The following is a 27,486-nucleotide window of genomic DNA, read 5'->3' on the forward strand; positions in this document are numbered from 1 at the left end:
CTACGTAACTCCCCTCAAGTCTCGACATCTTAAAGTAACAAAAATCTGCCAAATGCAGTATATAATTCTGCCAGATAAAAAGTTAAGACATATATTTTATCCTATGTTTTTATAAAAATAAAAAAATGCTGACACCAAGGTGTTTTCAGCCTTCTGGGTGACCTTATAAATTGCTCTCAGGCACAACGGCAGTGGAGGGGCGGCCTTTCTACAGGGCACCCTGGGGAGGAGGAGGTGGGGACAGTGGATCTGGGTCCCCTGGGAGAGCAAGCTGTACATGTCCTCCTGCCGAGAGGAGGGGGCTTTTGAGACGGGACCCTCTGGGCCGACCTCCCCATAGCTGGGACCTGATTGGCCGCTCACAGGGCAGGCCTGTCCCCGGCTGTGTGTGTCAGTTTTCAGTTAACAATTCCGGAAGTCAGGTGCCTCTGTTGCTCCCTTTTATTTCCCTGCAGTTTCCATGACCATTTCTTCTCTCTGACTCTCTCTTTGTTTTTCATTTCTTATTTATTTGAAAAGTGCAATGACACAGGGTTGGGGGAAGGAGACAAAGAGAGTTTTTCCTCCACTGGTTCAGCCCCAGATGGCCACAATGGTTGCAGCAAGGCCAGGCAGAAGCAAAGAAGGCTGGAACTCCGTCCTCCCAGGTGGCTGGCAGAGGTCCGAGTGCTCGGACCAGCTCGCCCAGCTTGCCCACACCTGTTAACAGGGAGGAGCCAGGATTCCAGTTGGGGCTCTGATCTGAGATGCTGGCCTAGGCCAAATCATTTCCTCTTCTCTTCCTTATCCCACCTTCATTCCTTGAAGGCAATGGCCCTTTGACTGGCCTGTTCTCCCTCCCACAGGGCCTGGCTCCCTTGTTCCTAAAGGATGTTAGCCTCAGCTAGGACTGTGCTGGAGTCTGCCCATGACCCTGGGCTGCATCCTGCTCTGGCCAGCGTCTCGCCCCCAGGGGGAAACTCCTTCCTTGACCTCCTCCCACTCTGATTGCCCTCCCAGTCTCTTAGCTCCCTCCCTCCCTCCCTCCCTCCCTCCCTTCCTTCCTTCCTTCCTTCCTTCCTTCCTTTTTTCTTGGAATGCACTTGGTATGCAACTTTGAGACATTAATGGGCTTGCCCGGTCACCCTTCTCTGGGGCTGTCTGGCAGAATCTAGGTCCTTTAGTGCCGGAGACCAGCTCCAGCTGACTGAGAGCTTGCAAAGGATGCGTGGATTGGCGAGACTGTAAGAGGAAAAGATAAGACATGGACCACTATGGCTTGATGCTCATAATGGACAACTCAGAAAAGTTGCCTTCTTTATTTATACACAAATCATCACAAACTTTTGCACAATATCCAATTGTTTCATTTTTACATCATGGTTAAGAAAATGCAAAAAACAATCCTAAGATATTATTTACTTTAAAGAAAACATTTTTGGCAAACCATTACTCATTGAAATCTGCAGTCACCTGGCTAAAGCCAGGAATTCCACGGTTGGCAGCACATGCAGTTACATAGTGAGAAGTAGTTTACTTATACTCAAAATTAATCTTATACTCAAAATCAATTTCTACTAAACACAAACTAATTGATTAAAATATTAAGAGTACAGAATTAAAAGATTATAAATGAAAGGATCTTATAAAAGCATATAACATAGGTTCTTTGCTAAATCTTATAATCAAGTCATGCATTAATTACCGTCACCTTCACCTAGTGCTGATTCAATTGTTTTTTGTTCTTTTGTTAAAGGGCAGTGAAAGGGATCAAGGCAGCTCAGCCAATCTACAGAGGGTCTTTACAAGAAACTTCCTTTTATCTATATAAACTGTTTTCTTTCCCTAAATATAAGTGCCAATATAAGACAAAAGTTTTTATAAACTGTTTTCTTTCCCTAAACATAAGTGCCAATATAAGATAGAGATTTTAAGCCATTTTGAGGGGGTTCACATTTGTTTCCCTTTAGAAGATGCCCCATATACTTTTGCTTTCTGTGGTGAGGAACTAAAATGTGTCATATCATGTGTTGTAACAGTTTGAGGCGCATGGTAAACAAACTCTTTGTACCTCCATGATTGCCATCAGTTGCAAGATATTATCAAGCCATTTCTTAAGGAAAACATTACTTATACTAGGGCAAATTCCAGGACAAAAGTGGGCACATAACAGGATGTTTGGAGACATTGTGGGCTCAATTGTACTATTGTATACTTTTAGCTGTGTGTCATAGCCTTACGTCGCTAAAGATGTTTTTATCATAACATGATTGATCAATTTGAGGTGTCATACCATTTACAGGAATCACTTCACATTAGCAGAAAAACAACAACAACACCCTCAGGAGAATTCTATGAAACTTCAGAGAGGTGATTGAGTGTCCATACAATGGGGTGAGGCAGCAATGAGGTGACCCAGAGACATTCCGCCGGGCCTTGCCTCGCTGCTAGAAACTCCTCGTAGCCTTGCTAACCAAGGAGCAGTGCTCATCACACACCCATGCCATCCGACCCAACTGCATGGCTCCCCACACTTTAGGAATCCGCCATCCTCACCTTCTCGCCTGCTCCTGAGCACCAGCTCCCGGCAGGGGTCACCACGCTGCTCTGTGTCCCGCAGGCCCTCTGCCACTGGGGTTCCCAGAGCTGCCCGGCCACATCAGCTGTCAGCCCCACCTGTGACCATCTCAGGCCTTGTGTGTGGATCTCAGACCCCTCCTCTGTGCTACATCCAGCATCCTCCTCCACAGAAAACCAAGGCTCCAGGTTGGCCCTTCAACTTCACACTTGTCAAGCCTCTGTCTTGTCACTGACCGGACTGGTCCCCTTCCTGACGTGGTGGCTTCCCTCCCACCCCAGACTTAGGATACCAGCAGCTGCAGTCTCCAAGTAACCTCAGCTTGTTGATCATTCCTTCCGCCTCCCTGCCCCTCGGGGCTGACGAGAGCACGCACAAGATCTCTCATGTATTTGACACCTGCTGGACCCATGTTGTGCATTCAACACATCAGACCCGCATCACTCCCTCCTGGCTTCCATGCCACTGCGGGAGTCAGGATGATAAGTGAGACAGACAGTTCACTGAATGATCCACAGAGCAAAGTCCAAGAACTTGCTTGGACTCAGGCAACTGCTGAGTGGTTGGGCCCAGGCTTCTCATGGGAGCACTGTGGCCTTGCTGGGCTCTTTGAGCGAGTGGCTGGGAGCCTAGGGACAGGGAAGGAATGTTGTGGTCAAGCTGGGGGCCCATAACCCAAATCTGGTTTACTCCCCAGAGCAGCCTGTGGTGGTGGTGGCTGTGAGGCACATGCCTGTGGTTCTTGCAGCCATAGGCACGTAGCACCTTCTAGCATGTAACACTTCATAGACGTGTCCTGACACACATAGGCCCACCTCTTCCCAGGTGAGATGACCGGCTCGCACCTGTTTCACAGTGGCCTGGGCAAGTGTTTTCCAGTTTGGAATATAAGGACAACTTCCTGTGAACTGGGGACATGAGTAAGGCTGGACATGTGAGATTTGTAGCACTGAGGCCTGGGACATGACTGGACCCCGGAGGGTCAGCTTCCTCCCCGGAGCAGCACATGTTGGGTGGCTACGTGGTTTGCCTTTGGTGGTGGGGTTGTGTGGATGACCCTGGAGGCCCAGCCCTGCTCCGGGAGATTGCTTTGGAGCCATAGCTAAGCTTGACCCTGATTTGCCTAGGATGCTGGGATATCAAATGGAAATTCTTGCTTCCTGGGATCCCCTACTGTCACGGGCAAACCAGGGCATCTATTCCCCCTCCTACTGCCTCAAGCTTGCCCACATCCTTCCCCAAAAAGGAGGTGAGCAGCATTGTAAGTAAACTACAGCCTGTGATGCTGGCCTCCCCTGTCACCGTGCTGGGTAACAACCCAGCTGTTGTGCTTCTGATCCAGCTCTCTGCCAAGGTGTCTAGAAAGGCAGTGGGACGTGGCTCTCGTACCGAAGTCCCTGCCACCCATGTGGGAAGACTCTGGTGGATCTCCTGGCTTGGCCTGGCCTAGCCTCCACCCTTGTAGCCGTTTGGGAAATGAACCAGTAGATGGAAGAGCTCTCTTCATGTCTCACCCTTTCTCTGCCACTCTGCTTTTCAAATAAATAATTAAAAAATAATAATTCAGTGCAACACAACTGTAGAGCATGACCTTGGCAGGGGAAAATGAATGGTTCCTGCCTGCAGTCCCTGATGCTTCAACGCCCATCATGTTGGCTCTCAACACTGCGGGTATTCTGTTAAGCTCTGCTATGGCATGAACATTTTTTTTTTTCATCCAAAATTCATTCAAGAGTTTAATCCCCAACATTAAGGGTATTAAGAGGATAAAGGAGTGGGCATTGTGGCATATCAGATAAAGCTGCTGCTACAGTCATGAGCACCAATTCATGTCCTACCCTTCCCATACAGCTCCCTGCTAGTGCAGCTGGGAAAGCAGCAGGAGATGGCTCAAGTCCCCTGGGCCCAGCATGCACATGGGAAACCCTGATAAAACTCTTGGCCGATGACTTCAACCCTTCAACCTGGCCCAACCATGGCCATTGCAGCCATCTGGGGAGTGAACCAGCAGATGGAAGATTTCTTCCTATCTCTCTCTCTCTCTCTCTCTAACTCTGAGTTTCGAGTAAATAAATAAATCTAAAGACAGAGAGGATAGAAGCTGACTCCTCCTGAGTTATTTGGTGGGGACTTCTGGGGAGTGATCGAGTCAGACACTGTGTACTTGTGTCCCTGACCATGTGATGCTCCGTGCTGCCTCAGGACTCTGCCAGCAAGAAGCTGTCGCCAGATGGGGCCCCTGGCTGTTGCTCCTCCCATCCCATAAGCTGCAATAAAACCTCTTGTATTTAATAGGTTAGCCTGCCTCAGGCATTTCATTATAGTAACACAGAGCTTACAAGACCCTTACCCCAAATCCAAGTCAGACCCTTGGCCAACATTATCCACAGGAAATAGTTTTACCTGGGCCATTGAATAGGAAATCACACTGGTCTGCCTCAGCCTCACTGCCCCGAACCTGCTTCGCCCAGGGGCCCTGCTAACCCCTTACACCTCCAGAGCAGCCTGCTCCTCCCTAAATGCTTCTCCTTTCTGCTCCCCACTTCTGTGGGTGAGGGCTCACTTGATTCCCGTTGTGGCGCCTTAGAATCCTGTGGCTACAGCTTGTCTTTGTTTTCCATCGCTGCTGTATGCATCCCCACTACTTCATGGCTTACAGCAACATCAGTTTGTTCTCCTAAAGTGCTAGAAGCTGGAAATCTAAAAAGGGCCAGCAGGGCCCTTCCAAGGCTCTAGGATGGGATGCCTTCCCTGCCTCATCCCCTGGCTCCTGGCCCACTGGGTCCGCCTTACCTGATCCCCACCTGCAGCGTACAGGGTCATTTCCCCATTTCAGGGTTCTTCACCATGACCACAAAGTCCCCTTTGCCATGGAAGGTAGCGTCTCTAGGTTCCAAGGATTCTGATGTGGATACTACTAGGGAACCAGGCTTAGCCTATCATAGAGCTCAAGGGTCCTGAGCCGTGTCCTGGTCCTCCCTCAGTCTTAGCTGACAAACTCCTCTTCTCCCAAGAGCTCTATCCATGTAGATGAGAAAGCGCTAGTCCAAAGGTTGTCAGCAGCTCTGACCCAGAAGAGGGCGTGGGGATGGGGTTCAGGCTCCTAGTGCCACTGCCCTCACCACCGGGCCTGCCTGTATCTTAGGGAGCTCAGGTTTCCATTACAAAGAAATGCGGGGGGGAGTCTATGTACAAACACAAGAAAAGGTAGCATTTTAGGGGTCAGCACCTTAGCACAGCCAATTAAATCGCTTGCTGCAACACACAGCATCCCACATGAGCACTGATGCGAGTGTCAGCCCCCTCACTTCTGATCTAGATCCCTACTAATGTGCTTGGAGAAGCAGGAGAGCATGGCCCAAGTGCTTGGGCCCCAGCATCCATGTGGGGTACCAGTTGGAACTCCTGCCTCCTGGCTTCAACCTGCCCAGCCCCAACCATTTGGCAAGAGAACCCGTGCTTGGAAAATAGCTTTATCTCTCTGATAAACATGCACATCTTCACAATTTTTAAAAAGAGGCAGGTTAAAATCCTGAGCCACCCACAAGTAAATTAAAAAATTTTTAAAGCGCGAAGTGCCCAACAGTATATATGGCATGATGTCATTAAGTTGAACTAGAGATGTTTGTACTCCAAATGTGCACTAAAGATCTGGAAGAATACCCGGAAGAAAGCTGCCCGGAGAGGAGTAGAGGAAGCAGAGGTCCTTTTCGTTTCACACACATCTGTACATGTGTTGCCCTTATAGGAAAAAGGGGAAGCAAAGCAACACTGGAAACATTCACTGACTCTTTTGGAGTGCAGAGCCACACTAGATTTGGGTAAAGTATAGGATTAATCATCAGAGACTTTTGAGGTTTTTCTTTTCCAAATATAGTTTTGTGCAATATTTTATTCTCAAATGCTTTCTACCTGAGCCTTGGGTTATCTCAGTTGTACATCTTTTTTTAAAGATTTATTTATTTTTATTGCAAAGTCAGATACATAGAGAGGAGGAGAGACAGAGAGGAAGATCCTCCGTCCCATGATTCACTCCTCAAGTGACTGCAATGGCTGGTGCTGAGCTGATCTGAAGCCAGAAGACAGGAATTCTGGATTTCCCACACGGGTGCAGCGTCCCAAGGCCTTGGGCCGTCCTCGACTGCTTCCCCAGGCCACAAGCAGGGAGCTGGATGGGAAGTAGGGCCGCTGGGGTTAGAACGGGCGCCCACATGGGATCCCAGTGTGTTCAAGGTGAGGACCTCAGCCGCCAGGCCACCGCACTGGGCCCTCTCAATTGTACATCTTAGGAGAATCGTCTAGGAAAGTCAAAACTTGTGGATTAGCCTGAAGCATCTCACTGGTTCTTTTACTCTTTGCATATTCTGAGGAGGTAGGTAATCCTTGGGGCGCCTGCATTTCCAGCAGGTGCAAGCCTCCCTGCTGCTCTGCCACATTCAACCTGCAGGGGGAGGCAGAGAGTCAGGCTGCCTTGCATTCCCTCTCGCTTGCTCTGCAGGCACCCTGCTCCCCGCCGCCTAGCTGGCTGAGCTGCAGGACCCTGGAATGAGCAGGTACTCACTGGGGAGAACTTAGGAATGTAGAGGAAAACAAGTAAATTTTATCCTTTACATCGAGAACTAGCCTCGTATTAGTTCATACTTTTAGCATTTCATGCATTATGTTCTGTATGAATTTATAAGCATACTTAAGATTGTACTAAACAGTGTGACTAGTTTTGCATTCAACACGATAGATTAAATAACTTCCTATGTTGCTTATGCTTCTTTTTAATGTCCCTATTTAAAATCATTATACCTATGGGACAGGTATTTAGCACAGCGGTTAAGACACCACTTGGGATTTCCGCAGCTCCCAGGTTCTAGCTTCCTGCTAATACACACCTCAGGAGGTGGCCAGGGAGTCCCAGACACCCGCGTGAGAGGCTCGGCTGGGTCCTTGGCTCTCGCCTTTGGCCTGGCTTAGTCCTTGGCTGTTGCAGGCATGTGGAGGAGTGTTGGAAGGAGTGTGTGTGTGTGTGTGTGCGTGTCTTTCTCAGTGTCTGCTACTCCCTCTGTTTCTCTTTGAATTAAACTAAAACTAAAAGTTTTTTTTTACATGGAATTGTGTAATATTTTTCATCTGAAAAGCTGTATGACTTCACTCGTCCAACTTTTTTTTTAATCCAGGAATTCAGTGTTTTATGTATATGTGTATTTAGGAATTCTTGAAAAATACAAGCGAGATAATACTGTTACAGACACTTTCTTCCATATAGGCGCAAGAGGGTTTTTTTTTTTAAGCATTTATTTATTTACTTGAAAGGCAGAGTCACAGAAAGGGAGAGGCAGAACCAGAGAGAGGCCTTCCATTGTATGGTTCACTCCCCAAATAGCTGCAACAGCAGGACTAGGCTAGTCCCAAACCACTAGCTTCTAACAGGTGCCCCACATGGGTACAGGGGCCCAAGCTCCTATAGCAATCTCCACTGCTCTCCCAGGTCCCCAGCAGGGAGCTGGACTGAAAGTGCGGCAGCTAGGACCCGAACCAGCACTCACATTGGACACCGACATTGCCAATGGAGACAGCTTGCTAGGCCACAGTGTTGGTCCCACAGGAGGATTTTATTTACACCCTGTCTCTTCTATCTTGGGATAGAATCAAACTAAGTTTTTTAAATGAGCTTTGGGTAATTTTTCTTCCTTGATTCCTTGAGCTGCCAAGTAGCATCCATCAAAAGACTGTATATTCATGCTACATTTTAAAACGCTTCAAGGTCATTGCTGTGTAAGACATTTCACTTGTCTTTGAACTTGTCACCTATGTTCAGTCAGCTTCAGGGACATCTCAGAGCTTTCTCAGAGCTTGCTGATGCTCTGGTCAATATTTTTTTCCTGACTTCACAGCGATGGGAGGGACCATGTTGCGGGTTTCCACTTTTCTACACTGACTTGGTTTGAGTAAGTCGAACTACATGCACATGGCGCATCTGCTTTGGATTCACACATTATAAAATAAACAAATAGCAAGCCGCTGTATGTGCTGACAGTGCAGAGGGAGCAGCATCTTAACCATAAGGTGGTCTTTGCCAAACTTCCAGATTAACCCCAGACCAGCTCTAATACCCTCGCTCTCTGGAGGAGGTGTGGCTTGCAGGTGCTAGCTGCTGCTTGCCAGTGTACAGGTGTACCCTTCTGTGGGCCTGCGGGAAGTGGTGGGCCTGAGTGGGGCTCTGTGACCTTCTGTGCTGTGTGGAGCTGACAGTGAGGGGATCCCTGAACGAGCCATGCTCGTGCCCGCCTGCTCACAGGCTCAGCTGTACCTTCATCCGTCTCCGTGCTGGTCTTCGCCTAAGCCAGGGTCCATGGGGAGAAGGCATGGGGAAGGGAAGACCTCCCTCAGCTAAGTGGGAGCTTAAGAACTGCCACTGGGCAGACTCTGGGCTCAAGGCAGCTAGTCCCTGCCCATCGTGCTCGGTCCTGGTGCCCAGTGCAGTCTGCCCAGGGTGGGGTTCCTGACAGGGTTTCTTCCGGCTTGTACTCTCCACCACCACCTTGCGTCTGCTGGTGACCTAAGAGCACATCCTGTCTCCTCTCCTCTTCCTTCCCCTCCACACCTCTCCCTTCCCCTCCTGTTTCCTCCCCTCCCCTCCTTTTCCCTCTTTCTTCAACATGAAAGGTAGACAGAGAGAACTCGCATCTGCTACTTCGTGTCCCAGATGCCCTGATAGCTGGGGCTGTGCTGAGACCAGCAGCTGGGAACTCAAGCCAGGTCTCTCACATGGGTGGCCAAGTTGCAGTTCCCTGAGCCATCCCCTGCTGGGATCCCAGGTGTCAGCTATGGCTCCTGCTTGACTTTCTTGAGAACTCTTGCCACTTGTACAGAGGTTATCCCACTGCTGGGGGTACAGCTCTGCTCTTGGGGTCCCCAAAGCATGTGTATAAGCTCGGCAGCTTCTCTGAGCTCTGCCTTCTCTGTCGAGACAAGAACAAAGCCCCGTTTCTAAGACTGCTGTGCAAGGTGCACAGCTCAGGACCTGTCCCGCAGGGGAGGCTGGTGGCAGCAGGCAGGGAATGCTTGCAGAAAGTCTAGCTTTCCATTTGGTGTCATAGCTCCGCTCACTGGAATGTAGTTAGGAAGTGGCAACCCACACCATCTTTGTACCGCCCGCAGGGGACGTCCAAACAGCGGGCTGTCACGTGGTCACTGAAAGCCATGGACAGTTACATCTGACATCCATCAACATACGCCAAGGGAAGGACACAGATTCCCAGGATGGGGTATGGCGGGGAATCTGCTTACATGCAAATATGCATGTGTAATGTGTACCTGCACGTAGGAAAGGCTAGAAAGGTGGACAGTAAGCACTGAAGGTGCTCACAAGTTTCTATTTTCTTACAATTTTCAGTTCATTTACTTATATATGCAAAATAAAATGCATTTAGAAGCAAAAAAAAAAAAACCCTCTTCCTGTCTATAACCCCTTCCTTCAGTCTTCCCACTCTCTTCTACATGCAGCTCGTGTCCACCTTCTAGGTGCTTTAGTTTGCCTTCCCAGTTAAACCTCAGAACTGCCACAAGATTTTTGGTCATTTGGAGTCTGTTCTTACTGACATAGAAACAAAACGTGGATGTTAAGAAACTGGCTTCCCGCCTGTGCTTTCGCCACCTTAACTCCTGCACACCATCCACCACCAGGCTGCGACACACCCTCTGATGGCCACACCACCGTGGAACACCCTAACGTGGGTGCTGCAGGTGCTGTGAGCTTAGTAAGAGCAGGGACTGTCTTATTCTCGGCTGTGATTGGGGCCCTGGAGCCCTGGTTCCAGCAGTCAGCATCCGCTGCTGCTCTCGGGGTGCAGCTGGCTTTCTGGTACGGCCGCCTCCCCTGATCTGGGTGGCATCCAAGAGCACTGAATGGGTTGAGCTTCCTGGAAGCAGGTGCCTCCTGTCCCACCCAGACACGAGACAAAGAGCATCCAGGGCCCACGAGCAGGCGCTGCCAGTGCCGTGTCTGGGCTATCCCAGGCACATCTTGGGTAGACCACAGCAAAGGGGTGGAGTAGCAGATGGCTGTTTGGGGGTCCACTCTCTCCAGTGCCAACATCCTGGACTCTGCCTTCCACACTGCAACCAGAGAGGTGTGAGGAGGCCGACCTGATTGTGTTACGTGTTCTGGTGACAGCACACCAGCAGACTGCTGTCCCTGCGGGGTGCGTGAGCTCCATGCTGGAGTGCAGTGCATTGCGCACACACACACGTTGTCACTCTGCCTCCACACTCTGTCTAGTCCAGCTGTCGATCACATACTTTTGGACCTTTACTTCATTTACTCATTATAGAGTGCCCATCTCTATCCTGCTGGTCCCGGGAAGCCTTTAGGCTGAGCTTGATTCCCCCTGGAAAGGCCAACACCGGACCCCATCCTTGGGGGCAGAAGTCCCCTGTGTCTGCACTGCTCACTTAATGAGGTGCACATTGTACTGAAGTCGTCCTCACTGCTCTGTCTCCCCACTGTGACGCTCAACTCCAGGCAGGGCAGGGACAAACTCCATGTCCACACAGGTGCAGAGCCTCCTCACCTGCCCCCCAACACACACACACACACACACACACACACACACACTGAACTAGAGGGACCTCCAGCTGTCCAATGAAGGGTGCTTAGGTTGTGCAGGCTAAGGACCAGATCAGGTTGTTCAAAGAAGGAGCCACATGGATGTGGCATGCTTTGGATCAGAAGAATAGGTGTCATCCACCCCCAGGCCTCGTGAGCACGCCTGGATACATCAATGAGTCGTCTGGCATCTGCAGCAGGGACCCCGTGGACTGGGGCCAGGGAGAGGTGGAGAAAAAGAACAGGGAGGTGCTTGAAACCTCTGTTGGCCCACCCAAAACTGCTGCCTTCAAAAAGTTTGTGGAAATTTGCAATCAAAAGAAGTCTGTTGGATACAAAACTTTGATAACGCACATGTTTTGAAGACCCTCTAGTCCTAAGCATTCCTCATGTATTCTTTCAGTAAAGATGGCTGGTCCCCACTATGTGGGGAAGATTGTATGGGATTTGTGGGCTGTGTCCCCCTTGGGTGTCCCACAACCCCACCAGGGGCTGGTGGAGGACGCGGACAGGGGCCTGCAGCTGCTGTGCGGCCCAGCCAGACTTGGCCCCATGCAGCCCCGGGCTAGAACCTGGGTTCTGAACTACCCGTGCTCCAGTTTAGTCCTCTCAGAAGGCTGGTGGCAAACAGCCTCCCTTGTTTCCCACAGGTCACTTACCAGTGGAAGTATGCCAGTTACCATTCTCTTCTGGCAAATTCTTAGAGAAACCTACTGGTTGTCTTCGTTTCTTTTCAAAAACTGCATGTATCCTGGAGGGCTAGTCCATTAACAGGCCAAGGAGAAGGCAGCAAATCTGCCCTGCACTGAACTCCCACAGACTCCCTGAGCATTGGCAGCACCCCTCTTGATTCTTTTTAAGGAATTTATTTATGTATTTGAAATGCAGTGTGAGAGGGGCACACGAGAGAGCTTCCATCCACCAGTTTACTCCCCACATGGTGTGCTGTGGCTGGGGTGGTCCAGGCTGAAGCCAGGAGCCCAGATACCATCCTGCTCTCCCAGTCGGGCTGCCAAGCACTTGGGCTATCCTCCACAGCCTTGCCAGGTGTTTTAACTGGGAGCCGGGTGAGAAGCAGAGCTGTGGAGACTCAGTCTGGCTCTCAGATCTGGGAGGCTGATGTCACAGGTGGTCGCTTAACCCACTGCACCACAACACCAGCCCATGATATTTTTTACTTCTAAATTCCACAAATGTGAGTGTTGGAAGATAGAGACAGGATGGAGTGGGTTGGGAGTGAATCTGTATGTGGGAGTGAAAGAAGTGATGGTGAGAAAAAAATAATAGTTGGAATGTGTGCAGATCCATGTTATGTAACAGGAGCCCTATTTTAGTTGGAGTGAATCATTTTTTTAAGATGGACGTTAAAAGGCTATGTCTGTTTTCGTGCTAAGTGGAGGAAGCAGGTGGACATAAAGCAGAGGACAGAAACACCTCCTGCTCTCCCATCTTGTCCCTGCGGACCCGCTCCACGCTCAAGCACGTCCCAGGAGTGTCTGTGACCACCTCACCTTTTTGTGTGTGTGTGAATCAATTATTTTATTTTTTTATTTTATTTTTTTTAACAATCTTTACATAGTTAATAGGAAAGTGGGTAAGACTATTATTTCCATATTGTTTCCTTCATGTATCTGAGGTAAAGGGGGATATTGAGGGAGAAGCCCCACCCACTCTCCCATCCACCCCAGGTCCCGGATGTAGGGCATGCTCTGAGATACTTGCTCAAGTGGTTTTGATAGTTCACCAGTTATGAATTGCTGCCAATCACACCACTCCGAACACGATGAGGTTGCTGAAGAAGCCACTGATTGATGTAGTCCATCATAGGGTCTCCATTTGCCCAGTATTTCGCTGCCAACATATACCTGAGGTGGTTGATTGACTTGTTCTGTGTTCTGTCTTTTCTTGGTTAGGGTTCTGATTCCTGCAGTTCGATTGGGGAGATCCCCAAAGACACTTTGTCTGAGGTGTTCCCAGACCAGATTCTTGTATGTACTAGCAAGTATAGGGCCCAGCACAGAGCATCACCCCAATCAGCTGGTGGTTGCAATTGCTGGGTTGGTTCTGTTTTCAGCCCTGACTTCCACTGGAACCAATGGGTGTTGCAGTCTAGCCTGGTTCTGCCCAGCACACACTAGGCCCTCGCATAAACCAGTTGGAGCTGCAGCCTAGTCAGAGCGACCCACAATAACCCCCACGGGGCCCGCCCCCTACCCTGGTTTGCCAGTATGTGTAGCAAACTAGTCCAGTCTGTTCCACATCCCATTTGGCTCTCGTACATGTCGATGGGTAATGAAGCTTAGTTGTATCTAACCAGCTCAACTATCCAGCCCTCACAAATGTTGAGTGCCTCTCCCAGGTCTCTCTCACTCCCGGATTATGCACTCTCAGTCTGACTCCCAGTTAGTTGCATGAACTTGAATTAGCCAAATAACCCTTGCGCCTCTGTCTTTGCACCTCTCCGGTGGGGAGCTCAGACTCGATTTGCAGCTGGCTCTGCCCACCTCCCAGGGCCTTCTCCCTGAAACAGGGGGACGGAGCACAGTGCTTTACAAATAAGTCGTGGGCCTTCGACATAGGAGGAAGGAACGGTTTGGGGACTATAAAATGTTCCAGCCCCTGTGCTCTCTTCTGCCCTCTACTGGTTGTGCTGATGTAGTGTTAAAGAACAGGGGACTGACTAGCTGGGATGCAGAGCGCGCACATGGGGCCCCCTGCTTCCGTGGAGCCTTGTGGCACTGGCAGTGGTATGTGGCCCCCAGCCGGCCCTTGACAGTGTGAGTGACCGTCATCTTGTCCTCCCAGTGCACCAGGTGGCTGAGCGCGTGGAGGCCCTGGGCCAGTTTGTCATGAAGACGAGAAGAACCCTCAAAGGCCATGGGAACAAGGTCCTGTGCATGGACTGGTGTAAGGACAAGAGGAGGATCGTGAGCTCCTCCCAGGTACGGCCCGGGTGCTAGCAGGTGAGCAGGAAGGAGCTGTCCCACCCCAGAAGCCCCCTGCTAGTCTGTGTGGCCTGGATTACTGTCCGAAGGATGGGGTTTGTCCTAAAGAGTTCCAGGGCAGGTAATTGTGGAATTAGCAATAGTTGGAATATTCCAGACTGTATTTGACTTTTTGATGAACCATTCAGAATTATTCTGTTAAAAATTTAAAGATTTATTTCGTTTATTTGCAAGACAGAGAGAGACAGAAAGTGGTCTTCCATCTGCTGGTTCATTTCCCAGTTGGCTACACTGGCCAGGACCGGGCCAGACCAAAGCCAGGAGCCTGGAATTCCATGCCTGTGTTCCAATGGAACACCAGCAACGCAGGCAGCAGCTTCACGTGCTGCACGCAGCACGAGCCCACAGGTTAATTTCTTTTTGAGTGCATTCTAGGGCCTTATTTGTGAATGAAACAGTTGTTAAAACAATCTCCTTTTTTCTTTTCCTAATTGAGGACGTACATGATTGAGAGATCACTAATGGCATTCTCTCAGTTTTAGAGTGAATCCATTCTTACATCTGAAAAAACGAATCTGAGATGCATGTTTTTAAAGTGTAATTTTGCCATTCATTTGATATAGCTTGCATAATTCATCTTATATATTAGTTCTCCTTTGCTGTATAAAAAGTTCACCCCTTCTTTCCAGGCTAGCGGCTTGAAGCCACCAGGATTTCTTCCTGCTAGCATCTTTTGAAAGTCAGGAATGCCGAAACCACCTGGCTGGGGCTGCTCTGGCGGCCGTGGACATGCTGTGGGTTTGACTAAAGCTAGACTCAGCCGCAGCGGGCCTGGGGCTGCTGGCCAGAGGCCCTGGGTGCTCTCCCTGTCCGCTAGCCTGCCTCCAGAGCAGGTGATGGAAGCCATCCCGGGTTGGATGACCAGGCCAAGACAGTGACGTACCATCACTTCTGTTGTCTTCTGTGGGTCACATGCACCAACCTTGCATAAAGAAGGAGGTTCTGCAAAATGTGGCCGGCAGGGACTGGGGTGGTCAGCTTCTCCTAGAGGCTGACTCCCATGGCTTGCTGCTTTTTTGTGGCACATGTATTAGACATAAACCGGAATCCACGAGAGTCAGTACCTCACATTTTGCTGGGTAGTGTGGGTTTCCTCCCACGCCGCCTTCTGCCCATCTTTTTCAGATGAGGGCTTTTCTTTTTTCAGTAACCCTTACAAGCACAAAACTGACCATACTCCAGATAATCCACAGGCTCCAGCATCTGCCAATATTGTGTTGAGTAAGAGAAGGGTTACACATTTCCTGTATTCCCTACAGATCTCAAATATCACACTACATTTGCAATTTATTTTGTGTCTATCATACACTTATGGTTATGTAGTTTGCCTTTTAAAGAAACACTGCAGAGGCTCATGTTGTGGCATAGCATGTAAAGCTTCTTTCTACCTGTGGGACCAACGTCCTGTATGGTTCACTTCCTTGCCTCTCCACTTCTAATCCAGCTCCACACTAATGCACCTGACAGATTAGCAGAGGGTGGCCCAATGCTTGGGCCCCTGCACTCACATGGGGGACCTGGCTCCTGGCTTTGGCTCAGCCAAGCCCTGGCCATTACAACCATTTAGGGAGTGAACCAGCAAATGGAAGCATTCTCTCTTTCTCTCTCTCCTTCACTCTCTGTAACTCTGCCTTTCAAATAAATAAATATTTTAGAAAATTGAAACACATCGGGATCGGCAGCGTGGCCTAGTGGCTAAGGTCCTTGCCTTGATCCCATATGGCTGCTGGTTCTAATCCCGGCAGCTCCACTTCCTCTCTATCTCTCCTCCTCTCAGTATATCTGACTTTGTAATGAAAATAAAATAAATCTTTTAAAAAAAAAACACATTGGAAAACAGAAGACAAAGCTTTCATTTCTCACCACCTTATCACAATCATTCCTAACTTAGAGCCTGTCTAGTTCTGGTTTTTCCCCCATGATTGTTTTTGTAGAGTGGTTGTCAAGATGTGTTTGTTGCCTTTATACATCCTCTGAAGTGTGCCACACTCTGGGTTTCCGTGGCTCACACGCAGCTCTTACTGGAAGGGGAGGGAGCAGGAAGGGCGGCCACGGTGCCCTGGCATGCCCTGTCCCCTCCCTGTGCTGCAGAGAGCTGGGATGTAGGCGGGAGCCGGAGGAGAGGCGGGAGAACACGGGGGACCCTGGAACAGACTCTGACTCATCAGCCGCCTTCTCCCTTACAAGGCAGGAGATTAATCGGCCCAGCCAGGTGGGCCAAGGGCTTGGGGGGGGAGGCCCCTTCTCTCCAGGTTTGGAGGCCCCAGGCATGTCAGTCTGGGCTCATGGAGCGTACAGGATGGGTGGGCTGTGGGTAGCCAGGCAGTGATGTGAAGGAAACCCCTAACACGGGCTGGACTCCCTTCACCCAGTGAACCAGGGCACAGGTACACATCACCTACCCTGCAGACCTACTGGTCTACCCCGCATATCATCAGTTATGACCCTGAGTCAGAGAAATTGACTCCCTGCACAGGGCTCAGCTTCGTAGGAATCAGAGCTGCCATGGGGTCCTCTCTGGAGGGTCCATATTGCAAACAGATGACATTCCCTACTGTCCCAGGAGTGGGCTGCAGCTGTGGTTACCTGGTTACCATGACGACAGTGGCAAGGCTGCCTGTGTGTCACCAGCCTGGTGCCCACCCAGCTGGGAATGCTCCTTATTCACAGCCCAGCTGCGCACGGGCCCTGCGTCTCCCCAGGCACACGGCTTACCCCATCCTTGGCAGGAGTGAACAGTGAGAATGGGGATCTTCAACATCTGGGAGCACTTGTAGACATGAGGCTGATCCTGGCCCCACTGGGGGCAGAGGATGGGGGATTTAGGGTAAACACCAGCAGGGAGCCTGCACAACAGGGTCCCCAAGAGAGGGATGACACGGAGGGGATGGGATGGGGAAGACTTCCTGTTTACCTGGCAGGTACCCACAGGTGGCTTCAGGTTTTTCTTCCCCTGCATAGCTGTTGGTATTTGGGTATGGGGGCTGACAATGGTGCACCAGCAGCCTTGCTCGGTGGGCCTATGGTTTAACAGAGGGGCTGGACCCTGATGCCTATAGTTGCAGCTCTGCGAGGGATGTGGGGTGGAGGACCGGACCTTTAGCCAGGCTGGCAAGTTCAGCACCACCTCCTTCCTGGCCTTTGTTGAGAGCAGCCCACAGGGTCTGGATTGGGTGGGAACTTGCTCTGGCCTTGAACTCGTACTGACATCCACAAGGGATTCACGGCGGTTCTCTGTGAGCACTTGAAACATCACCTGATCTCTCTTCTCTTCTCCCCACCCCCAGGATGGGAAGGTGATCGTGTGGGATTCCTTCACCACCAACAAGGTGAGGCCTTGCCCCCAGCTAATCCTACTGGTGCCCTGACCAGGGACCCAGCCCTGTCCTGACTGCCCCCCAGATCCCCCTGCAAGTGGTCCTCCTGCTCTCTCAGGTTAGAAACACCCAGAAAGTTTGTGCGTGCTGCAGCAGCCAAGCCAGACCCATGCTGCATTTGTTCATTTCTTCTCAGGATGCCACCTCCTGCCCCACATGCCAGCAGGGCCACCCTGGAGGGTGCAGACATGAAAATGGAAGTGGGTGTGCATGGAGAACATGTCCCCTTCACGCTGTAGCTGCATTGCTTATTTATGGCAGCCCTGAGATTGCAGATCACATGTGCCCACTTTGGCTTTACCCAGGCTGCGTGGCACTGTGGAAACACACACATGGTAGACAAGACAGGGGAGGCTGCAATGGGGCTCGTGAGCCGCCCTGCAGAGCTATGAAGTCTGAGCCCCTTGTGAATCCTGCCCTGGGCATGCGCAACTCAAATGAGATCCAGGTCTAGTCGCTTGGGACCAAGGCTGCAGTCTGAGTATGGATTCGCTTGCAGACCTGTGTGCCTGTGGGTGTTTGCGATAGAGTTGCATATTCAATATGGATTCGGGTGTTTACTTAGGAAGAAACCCCTTCCTTCTCACTCTGTTTCAAGAAAAGGAGGCCCGTGTCTCAAGCAGAACAGTGTCTCAGCTCTGCCTTGCTATAAGTAGGTCACACAGTATTGTGGGTGGCCCTGTCGAGTGAGGATACTGAACTGCTTTTCAGAGTGGGGTCTGTAACGATCAGGTACCTGGGGAGTAATAGAAACAGCCGCTTACCCATTGGCCCAGGGCGTTCTTGTGTGTCACCTGCTACTGTAGGGCAGTCCACACAAGCCCCTGCCCCTGACCACGCCCCTTGGCATCTTCCTTCCAGAATGGGCTGGATGGGCTTGCGTTGCTTCTCTCTCCACACGGCATGGCAGAGAACACATTCTGATGGTTGGAGTGCCATGAGGGTGTCCTGTGGACCCTGGCCAGGAAGGTGGCCTGGGGGAGAGTAGCTACTCCACTCACACAGAGACCATAAGAATTGTGGCAGGCAGTGTTGCAGCCTAGGTTTGCCCGATAGAAGAACAAAGAACCAGAATAGGAAAGAAGGCCTGCCCATGCATGTAGTTGGGGTGGCAGTGTGAGGGCCAGGCAGGAGCAGCAGGCTGACTGTGTGGGGTCATATCTCCCTAGAGTTGGGACCAGGAGCAGGGGCCAAGTCCTAGACAGAAATAAGACGGCAGATGTCCAGGGAAATGGGATCACAGAGCTGGTGCAGGCAGGGGCACCTCAGCCGGAAGCCAGGGGCTGCTGCACTTACTGCCCCATGCTCCCACTTCTACTTCTCTGGGGGTCTCTGTATCACAGGAGCGCAGCCCGAGGCTGCCCCTCACCTTCACACCTTCCCGGGAATGGCTTTAGGATGCTCTCATGCATACACATGTGGACAAGCTCAGGTTCTATAGAAAAAGCCCCACAAGAATCTGAGCTCATTAGGCCAGGTCTGTCTCTGCCAGGGAACTCGGTGCTGCCTTTTAGAGAAAGGAGTGTTGGTGTTCACCCGGGGGCACGAAGGGGCTCAGGGCCAAGAGAAGCACAGCTTCGAGAGCCAGTTGCCCAGCTAGCTGGGAGTGTAACCATACCGCAGGTACTCCTGGGACATGCAGTTTGGTTGAGTGTGGTGAGACTGGGTCTCCTTGTCATTCTCAAGCCCACCTTTACAGCACACACTTCCCTTTGAGACCAGAGTGAGTGTGTTCCTCGGGCAGGGCCTCGGATGATTTTGTTGGGTGAAACTTAGCTGTGGAGCGTTCAGTGTAGCGGCTGCTGTGGTTGCGTTGTCACTATCCCAATTACGTTTCAGGAGCATGCGGTCACGATGCCCTGCACGTGGGTGATGGCGTGTGCCTACGCCCCGTCTGGATGTGCCATTGCTTGTGGGTAAGTTGGGGCTACAGCAACTTTCAAGGCCTCCTGGTAGCCACAAAATACCATTCTCTTGGCAGAAGGCAGCAGGCCAGCAAGAGCTTGTCATCTCAGTGCTTGCCAAGCGATGTGTTCACTCCCTCCCTGAACTTGCAAAAAGAAGAAATCCCAAAACTCTTTCATGGTTCTTTTTGTGGAAGAAGGGACAGAAGCTTAAGTTCCAAACCCATCCCTGGCTCTCTCCCTTGCTGTTGGTGGGACTGTAAACCGGTGTGGACATTTCAGAAAGCCAGGCTGGTCATGTGTGCTGGAAATGTGTAACCTCTGACCTAGAGACACATCTAGGAACTTGTTTGAAAGGGATGATCCTCACCTTGCATGCACTGGCATCCCATTTGAGTGCCAGTTCTAATCCCAGCTGTTCCACTTCCCATCCAGCTCCCTCACTGTGGCCTGGGAAAGCAGTTGAGGATGGCCCAAAGCCTTGGGACCTTTCACAAATGTGGGAGACCTGGAAGAAGCTCCTGGTGAACCAGCAGATGGAAGATATTTCTTTCTGTGTGTCTTTCTCTCTGTAAATGTGACTTTCCAATAAAAATAAATCTTAGAAAAAAAGGATGATCCAAAACTCAAGAAGTCCATAATGAACAACATTGAATTGATTAGTTTATTTGTTTTCATTTTATCTGAAAGGTGGGGAAGTGGAGGGAGATTTGATTCTCCTTCCTTACACTGGTTCCCTCCCCAAATGCCCAAAAGCAGCCAGAGCTGAGCCATGCCAGAGCCAGGAGCCAAACCTCAGTCTGAGAGTAGCACTTGGCTGGCTGGCTCCTGAGGCGCACCTGCAGGGAGCTGGAGTGAGAAGCAGACCTGGCACCTCTCCTGGGCACCCAGTGTTTGCTGCAGTCATCCTGGCAGCAGCGTGACCGCCACACCACACACCTGCGCTGACCCTGCATTTCTGATTGTGGCTGTAACACAGTGTCACCCCGCCCAGGCATGGGGCATCCCACAGCTCCAGGGTCACACGATCACACCTGTGCTGCTATGTTTTGTTTTGTTAAGATTTTGTTTCATTTTTATTGGAAAGTCAAATACACAGAGAGGAGGAGAGACAGAGAGAAAGATCTTTCATCGGCTGATTCATTCCCCAAGTGGCCGCAATGGCCGGAGCTGCGCCGATCTGAAACCAGGAGTCAGGGGCCTCTTCAGGATTTCCCACGCAGGTGCAGGGTCCCAAGGCTTTGGGCCGTCCTTGACTGCTTTCCCAGGCCACAAGCAGGGAGCTGGGTGAGAAGTGGGGCCAATGGGACTAGAACCAGCACCCATATGGGATCCTGCTGCATGCAAGGCAAAGACTTTAGCCACTGGGCTACTGTACCGGGCTCACTGCTGTTTTTAAAAAAGATTTATTTCCTCCTTACTTGAAAGTCAGAGTTAGAGAGAAAAGAGGAATAACAGAAAGAGATCTTCCTTCCCAAACAGCCACACCATCCAGAGTTGGACTGATCTGGAGCTGGGAGCCAGGGGCCTCTTCTGGGTCTGCCAGATTGGGCCATCCTCCACTGCTTTCCCAGGTCATTGGCAGGGAGCTGGATGGGAAGTGGAACAGCCAGGACTTTAACCGGTGTCCATATAGGATGCCGGCGCCGCAGGTAGAGGATTGGCTTGCTCAGCACCACACCAGCCCCATCACATTTTTATGTCCATATGCCAATTCCTGTGTCCATCTCTCATTTGGGTCCAAACTGGAAAGCTAAAACCCCCCCAGAGGATTGGTACGATCTGCTTCCGTCAGTTGTGCTCATTACGTATTTCTCACTTACCATATACTTGCTGCACACACCTGTGTGCAAGGCATGGACGAATAGATGAGTAGAATGTCATCCTCCCTCCAAGCAAGGAGGGACCTTAGCACGTGAGAAGGACCCCGGCTGCACCCCCATCAAGTGGCACACATCACTCTGACCTCCTCCTGGAATCGCCACAGCTGCCCCTTGCGATCCATGGGTGGGGTCTGCCCCATTTCATTGCTGGGGAAACAGAGGTCCAGAGATCCCAGAAAGCGTAACCAGGAATGTAAGAGTTTCAGCACACGATGCAAACCATCACTACCTCTTGTGACAGTACAAACAACCCTAAGTGAAGAGCAGCCGACTGAGCTGCCGAGAAATTTGTCTGAGGCTGCTGGGTGGAGGGATACAGCCCTGTCATGGCCCAGGGCAGGCACAGGCCCCAGTGTACCTCTCTACTCCTGTAGCCCAGGGGTGGCGAGCATCCAACCTGTGGACCATAGTCAGCTCTCCAGACCATTTGATCCACTTCTCCCAAGGCAAATGCAGGTGGGGCTAAAAACACTGTATCTATGGCAGAACAATTTTTAAATGAATAATCCTATCTGACCCATGACGGATGTGATAAATATTCAAATGGCAGGAAAAAAAAAATAAAGTTCCCCACTCCTGCTGTAGCCCAGGAACAAATCCTCCCTACCCACACCATCTGTAAAGGAGTCAGCCAGGGCCGATCACCGCTAGCAAGCCAAACCAAGTGTCCACCTGTGGCTCCAAGCAGGTGGAAGCAGGTGGGGAGGCCATAGAGACCTCTCACTTCCCCAGGGCCTCAGGAAGGGAGGGACCCCCCTTCAGTATTGTTTCCTCTTCAAGGAAGCAGGCCTCCGGGGACAGAGGCTGATTTTAGGGAAGAGATAGGAAGAGAGTAAAGTGAACCTAGAATGTTTTCCTGTTCCTAAAAGTAAGAAATGAGTAAGGACCAACAGGGATCATAGGAAAATGACCCAGGAGCTGGCTCCTAGGGGCGCCCATGTCCACATTTGGGACAATTGGAGCCTCAAATGAAATAAATCAAAATGGAGCACAGCACAAAGTGCCTATAGGTATACAGTAATGGGGAGGATGAGTCCTCTTTTCAGAAAATGTCAGGCAGCAGGTGCAGAGGGACTTATCAGGTGACAAAATCACTGTTTTGATCCCCCCAGGGTCACATTTGATTCAAACAAAGGTGATCAGGTAGGAAAGGTAGCTGGGGCTCGGCAGTGTGGCCTAGTGGCTAAGGTCCTCGCCTTGATCCCATATGGCCGCTGGTTCTAATCCCGGCAGCTCCACTTCCTCTCTGTCTCTCCTCCTCTCGGTGTATCTGGCTTTGTAATAAAAATAAAATAAATCTAAAAAAAAAGAAAAACTTATTTGTTTAAAACAAAAAAAGAAAAAAAAAAAGAAAGGTAGCTGGAGAAAAAATTACAGGAAGAGGGAGAGACAGAAGGGAGAGATCTTGCATCTGCTGGTTCACTGCCCTATTGGCTGTAATTAACTAGGGCTGGGCCAGGTGGAAGCCAGGAGCCCAGTACTCCATCCGGCTCTCCTACATGGGTAGCAGGGGCCTATGAACTTGAACCATCGATTGCTGCTTCCCAGGCACGTTAGCAGGGAGCTGGATCAGAAGCAGAGCGCCTGGGGTTTGAACCAGCACTCCATTGCAGGATGCTGGCATTGCATGTGGCTCCCTCAAGGCACCAACCCCAGGGAAGAATATTTTCATGGTCTCCAGATAACAGACTATATAGATTATTACTAGTCACAAGCAGATTACCTCTGCCTGGGAGAGATACAGTGATCTACCTGAACCAAGTGATGGAAGCTGGTATCACCAGTCTTAGAACAACAGGTGTGACAAGCCCCTGAATTCCTGCAGTAAGAGAAGTATAGTATATACTCTCACCAAAACTGTCACACATTCCTCACCTGAGAATCTAAACTCTAAGTTTTAGAGTGCCAAACTCAGAATGCTAGCCTGACACCCCAAGTGGACCTTACCCACCTCATGTGATACCCACCTTCACGTGATAGGTCCCCATCAAAACCCAGGCACATAAGGGACTCTGCGGGTAGGGGTGTTTGTCCTGGCAGTCACACTGCTGGGGAGGACCCTGAGTCCTGCCTCAGAGAGCCCGGGTACCCTACCCGGCTGTAGCTCCCAACTCCAGCGACAGGAACAGCTCAAGTAATTGGCTTCCTGCCACCCCCAAGAGAAAGTAGGGTTGAGTTCCTGGCTCCTGGCTTTCTGTCCTGGCTATTGTGGGCATCTGGGGAATGAACCAGCATATGAGATTGTGTGTGTGTGTGTATGCGTGCATTGTCTCTCACATACATTTTTAATTTTCGTCAGATACACTGCCCTGTATTATCTTCCTGCTATCTGTATTCCTGTAAGTTATATATGGAACAAATGAATTATGTATTTAGGTTTTAATCTTAGCCCCAAGATAGTTCACTGTATTTTTTCAGTTTTTCAAAATACAATGAAATCCAAAATCTGAAACACTTGTGGTCCCAAACACGTTGGATGAGGGCTCCCCAAACCTGGAGTATGAGACTTTCTGTATATTGTGTAACAGTGAGTCTGGGTTGGATGTTTCTAGCCTAGCAGCCACAGGGCCATGTTGGAGGATGTGGGTCCAGTACTGGGCCCCGCTCCTAACTCCAGCCTCCTGCTACCGGACTCTGGGAAGCAGGTGCAGCTCAGATGATTTGGTTCCTGCCCCTCCCATGGGAGACCCAGAAAAGCTCCCAGGTCCCAGCCACAGCTCCCCAGCCATGGCAGGTATTTGGGAAGTAAACCCGTGGTTGGAAATGTTCTCCCTCTTTGTCTCCCCTTCTTTCTCAAAAAATAACCTAATAAGCAGACCTATGCTGTTTTGCTGTGAATGACCAACAGTAGGTAGGGTTCGTTCCGTAGTGAAAGGTGCGAACGTGGCAGGCGCAGAATGCCTGGGCCCGGGCCAGAGCACTGCAGGAGGACCGAGCATGGGGGCTGCCGTGGACGTCTTGTACTTGGCTCAGCTGTGAGAATGCGTCCTAGGCATGTGGGAGAGTGTTCTTTTTTTTTTTTTTTACAGATTTTTATTATTTTTTTTTTTTATTACAAAGTCAGATATACAGAGAGGAGGAGAGACAGAGAGGAAGATCTTCCGTCCGATGTTTCACTCCCTAAGTGAGCCACAACGGGCGGGTGCGCGCCAATCCAATGCCGGGAACCAGGAACCTCTTCCGGGTCTCCCACGCGGGTGCAGTGTCCCAATGCATTGGGCCGTCCTCAACTGCTTTCCCAGGCCACAAGCAGGGAGCTGGATGGGAAGTGGAGCTGCCGGGATTAGAACCGGCACCCATATGGGATCCCAGGGCGTTCAAGGTGAGGACTTTAGCTGCTAGGCCACGCCGCCGGGCCCGAGAGTGTTCTTGTGTTAGGATATGTCAGTATGAAAACTGAAATGTGAAATCTTGAGTTTGCACTCAAATGGTTCACAATTTCTGCCAGACACATGACAAATTAGTATGTCTGTGAGCCAGGCGAAGGACCTAATGTGTTCACTGTACTGTTCTTTCTGTTTTACTGAGGCTTTGGAGCCCTTCGGAGAAGAAGGTGGGGGGAGGCTACAGAACAGGATACTGGGATTGAAAGCCAATGTTGAGACGCCTGCGTGAATGAGTGTGTGCGTGTCCCACTGCTCTGCAGTCATGACCCCTTGCCACTTCTCTCTCCCCACGGCAGCGGTTTGGATAATAAGTGTTCCGTGTACCCACTGACATTTGACAATGTTGAGACGCCTGCGTGAATGAGTGTGTGCGTGTCCCACTGCTCTGCAGTCATGACCCCTTGCCACTTCTCTCTCCCCACGGCAGCGGTTTGGATAATAAGTGTTCCGTGTACCCACTGACATTTGACAAAAATGAAAACATGGCCGCCAAGAAGAAGTCTGTTGCCATGCACACCAACTACCTGTCGGCCTGCAGCTTTACCAACTCCGACATGCAGGTACGGAGCAGTGAGGTGCCACAGGGTGTGCCTGCCACAGGGTGCGAGCCGGTAGCTGCCGGGGGAGGAGGCCTTGATTGTGTATTTCTCAAGATGGGTGTGCCCCAGCAGCTAGCTCTGAGACAAAGCACCTCATCTTTCTGACTGTGGATGTCAGCTTTTAATACAATGAAATGAAAAAATGGGAGGGTTTACTTGGGGTGGGGATGGGGGAAGCAGAGGGACTCTTCAGGGGTGGAAGGCGCAGTCTCCCAGGATGCTGTACATACATGGGCCTGCGTGAGGCTTCCCTGAGCTGCCACATGCCACCCTCCCCAGCACACATACACACACACACTGTCCATAGCTCATGTTCTTGTTTTAACAAATGAAAAAAAGAACAATTTTCCTTTCTTTGCTTTTTTATGGACTTTTTTTTTCTGGAAAGGCAGTTAGAGAGGAGAGAGAGCTCTTGCATCTGCTGGTTTGCACCCCAAATGACCACAACAGCCAGAGCTGAGTAGATCAGAGCCAAGAGCTTCTTCCTGACCTCCTATGTAGGTGTAGGGGCCCAAGGACTTGGCCCATATTCTGCTGCTTTCCTGGTCTTTGGGTCTTCAGGTCTTTAGGACAGAGCTGGATTGGAAGTAAAGCAGCCAGGAGATAAACCATCCATATGGGATGCTGGTGCCACAGGCAGAGGCTCAACACCAGGTCCGCAGCCCAACTAAGTGTTTCTCTTAGCAGCCCATCATTGATGTATTCAGCAAATCTTCCTGGGCACCTGGTGTTCACATTGCCAACCACCAGCTGACCCTGGCTCTGGAAACCCAGACATGGCCCTGTGGGATCACAAAACTCAGTCCTGGTTGGACAGTTGGGAGGAGGGTAGAGCTGGGCACTGGGAGGAGGAGGACAGTCACAGGCTCACTGCTAACCATGAAGAGGTTGTCTGTATGAGAGGGAGCACAGCCATAGGTGGGCAGTTGGGGTGAGGAGGACGGGATATAGAGCCAGATTCTAGAACACTCTAAATGCCTGGGCTGGACATCTGGAGCTCCTGCAGAGGTCAGCTGGATTTGGGGTTTTAAGGAGTTAGGCTAAAATCTTCACAGCTGGCAATGGGGAGTCCAGGTGGCAAGTGATTGCTCACCAGAGGAGCTGTCTGAGTTGGAGGGGCTCCAGTGGACTCTGTGTGCACCTACTATTTCAGCCCACCCAGGAACACCATAGACCTATTCAGTAGGGTCACAGTGACCCCTGGATAGTGACAGTGACCTCTCCCAGATGTCCTTTAGCAGAAATCCTTCATGAGCTGGTTCACTCCCCAAATGCCCACAGCAGCAAGAGGAGGATTGGGGCTGGGAATTTAGTCCACATTTCCCACGTGAATAGCAGCGACCCAGGAACTGAGGCTGCTGTCTCCCAGGGTGTCATTAGCAGGAGGCTGGGCCAGGGAGCAGAGCTGCGACTCAAGGTTGGACTTGAACATGTTAAAGGATGTGGGCTCCCCCCAAGCAGAATTTTAACCATGACAAACACCCCGCCCTCCCCCATAATTCCCTCTTGCCTCCAGACTAAGAGCGTGGCTGTGTGCCTCTCACTGTGCAGACCCCAGCCTGTTGCTGCAGTAACCTGCCTTCCTCCTCCACCTGGTCAGCACTTACTCATCCTTTCAGACCAGCCCAGATGTCACCCCACTGGGCTTGGGACCCCTAGAGTTCTCATTTCTCACACAAGGATAACTGGTCAGGTCTTGGCCTGCTCATTGATGTCCACGCCCCCCAAGCAACTGTCAGAAACACTCACTGTGCAACAAAACTGAGTCCAGTCCACTAGAGCCACAGGGAGGGAGAAACTCAGCTCAACAGAGTCTGAGTGGTGTCTCACAATGGGAAAAGGAGCAAAGGGCCTGTATGGGCTTGCAGAGGCCAGGCTGGGTGACCTGAGCTTGGGACATGCAGAGCCTGGGCGACACTGGTTTATGACCCAGCAACTTTGACTTGTTGACATGAGGGCACCCCAGTACCACCAATGGCAGCGGCAGCCCCCTGCTCTGGGAATAGAAGCCACAGGTGGGTGTATCTGAGGGCTGCCCAGCTGGCTGCACACTCAGGGGGTCCTGTGTCCAGTAGCAGTGTCACCCAGGGACTTCTGGGCCCCACCTCAGGCCCTTCCTGTTGGCCAGCAACCCAGTGACTGCCATGTACATGGTGTCTAAGAAGCTCCAAGTGTG

General features: G+C 50.9%; 1 protein-coding gene across 1 annotated transcript in view; it reads left to right on the forward strand.

Annotated features, from left to right (window-relative positions):
• The window catches only part of GNB5 (G protein subunit beta 5), a 39,115-nt gene that overhangs the window by 2,345 nt on the left and 9,284 nt on the right, over positions 1-27,486 (forward strand). Inside the window, exons 2-5 of the mRNA XM_004578370.3 lie at positions 13,962-14,098; positions 17,449-17,490; positions 19,378-19,454; positions 25,139-25,271. Coding sequence (XP_004578427.1) covers positions 13,962-14,098; positions 17,449-17,490; positions 19,378-19,454; positions 25,139-25,271 — 389 coding nt within the window. The remainder of the gene's footprint in view (positions 1-13,961; positions 14,099-17,448; positions 17,491-19,377; positions 19,455-25,138; positions 25,272-27,486) is intronic.

The sequence above is a fragment of the Ochotona princeps genome, chromosome 6 (assembly GCF_030435755.1).
Source record: "Ochotona princeps isolate mOchPri1 chromosome 6, mOchPri1.hap1, whole genome shotgun sequence".
NCBI classification, from domain to species: Eukaryota; Metazoa; Chordata; class Mammalia; order Lagomorpha; family Ochotonidae; genus Ochotona; species Ochotona princeps.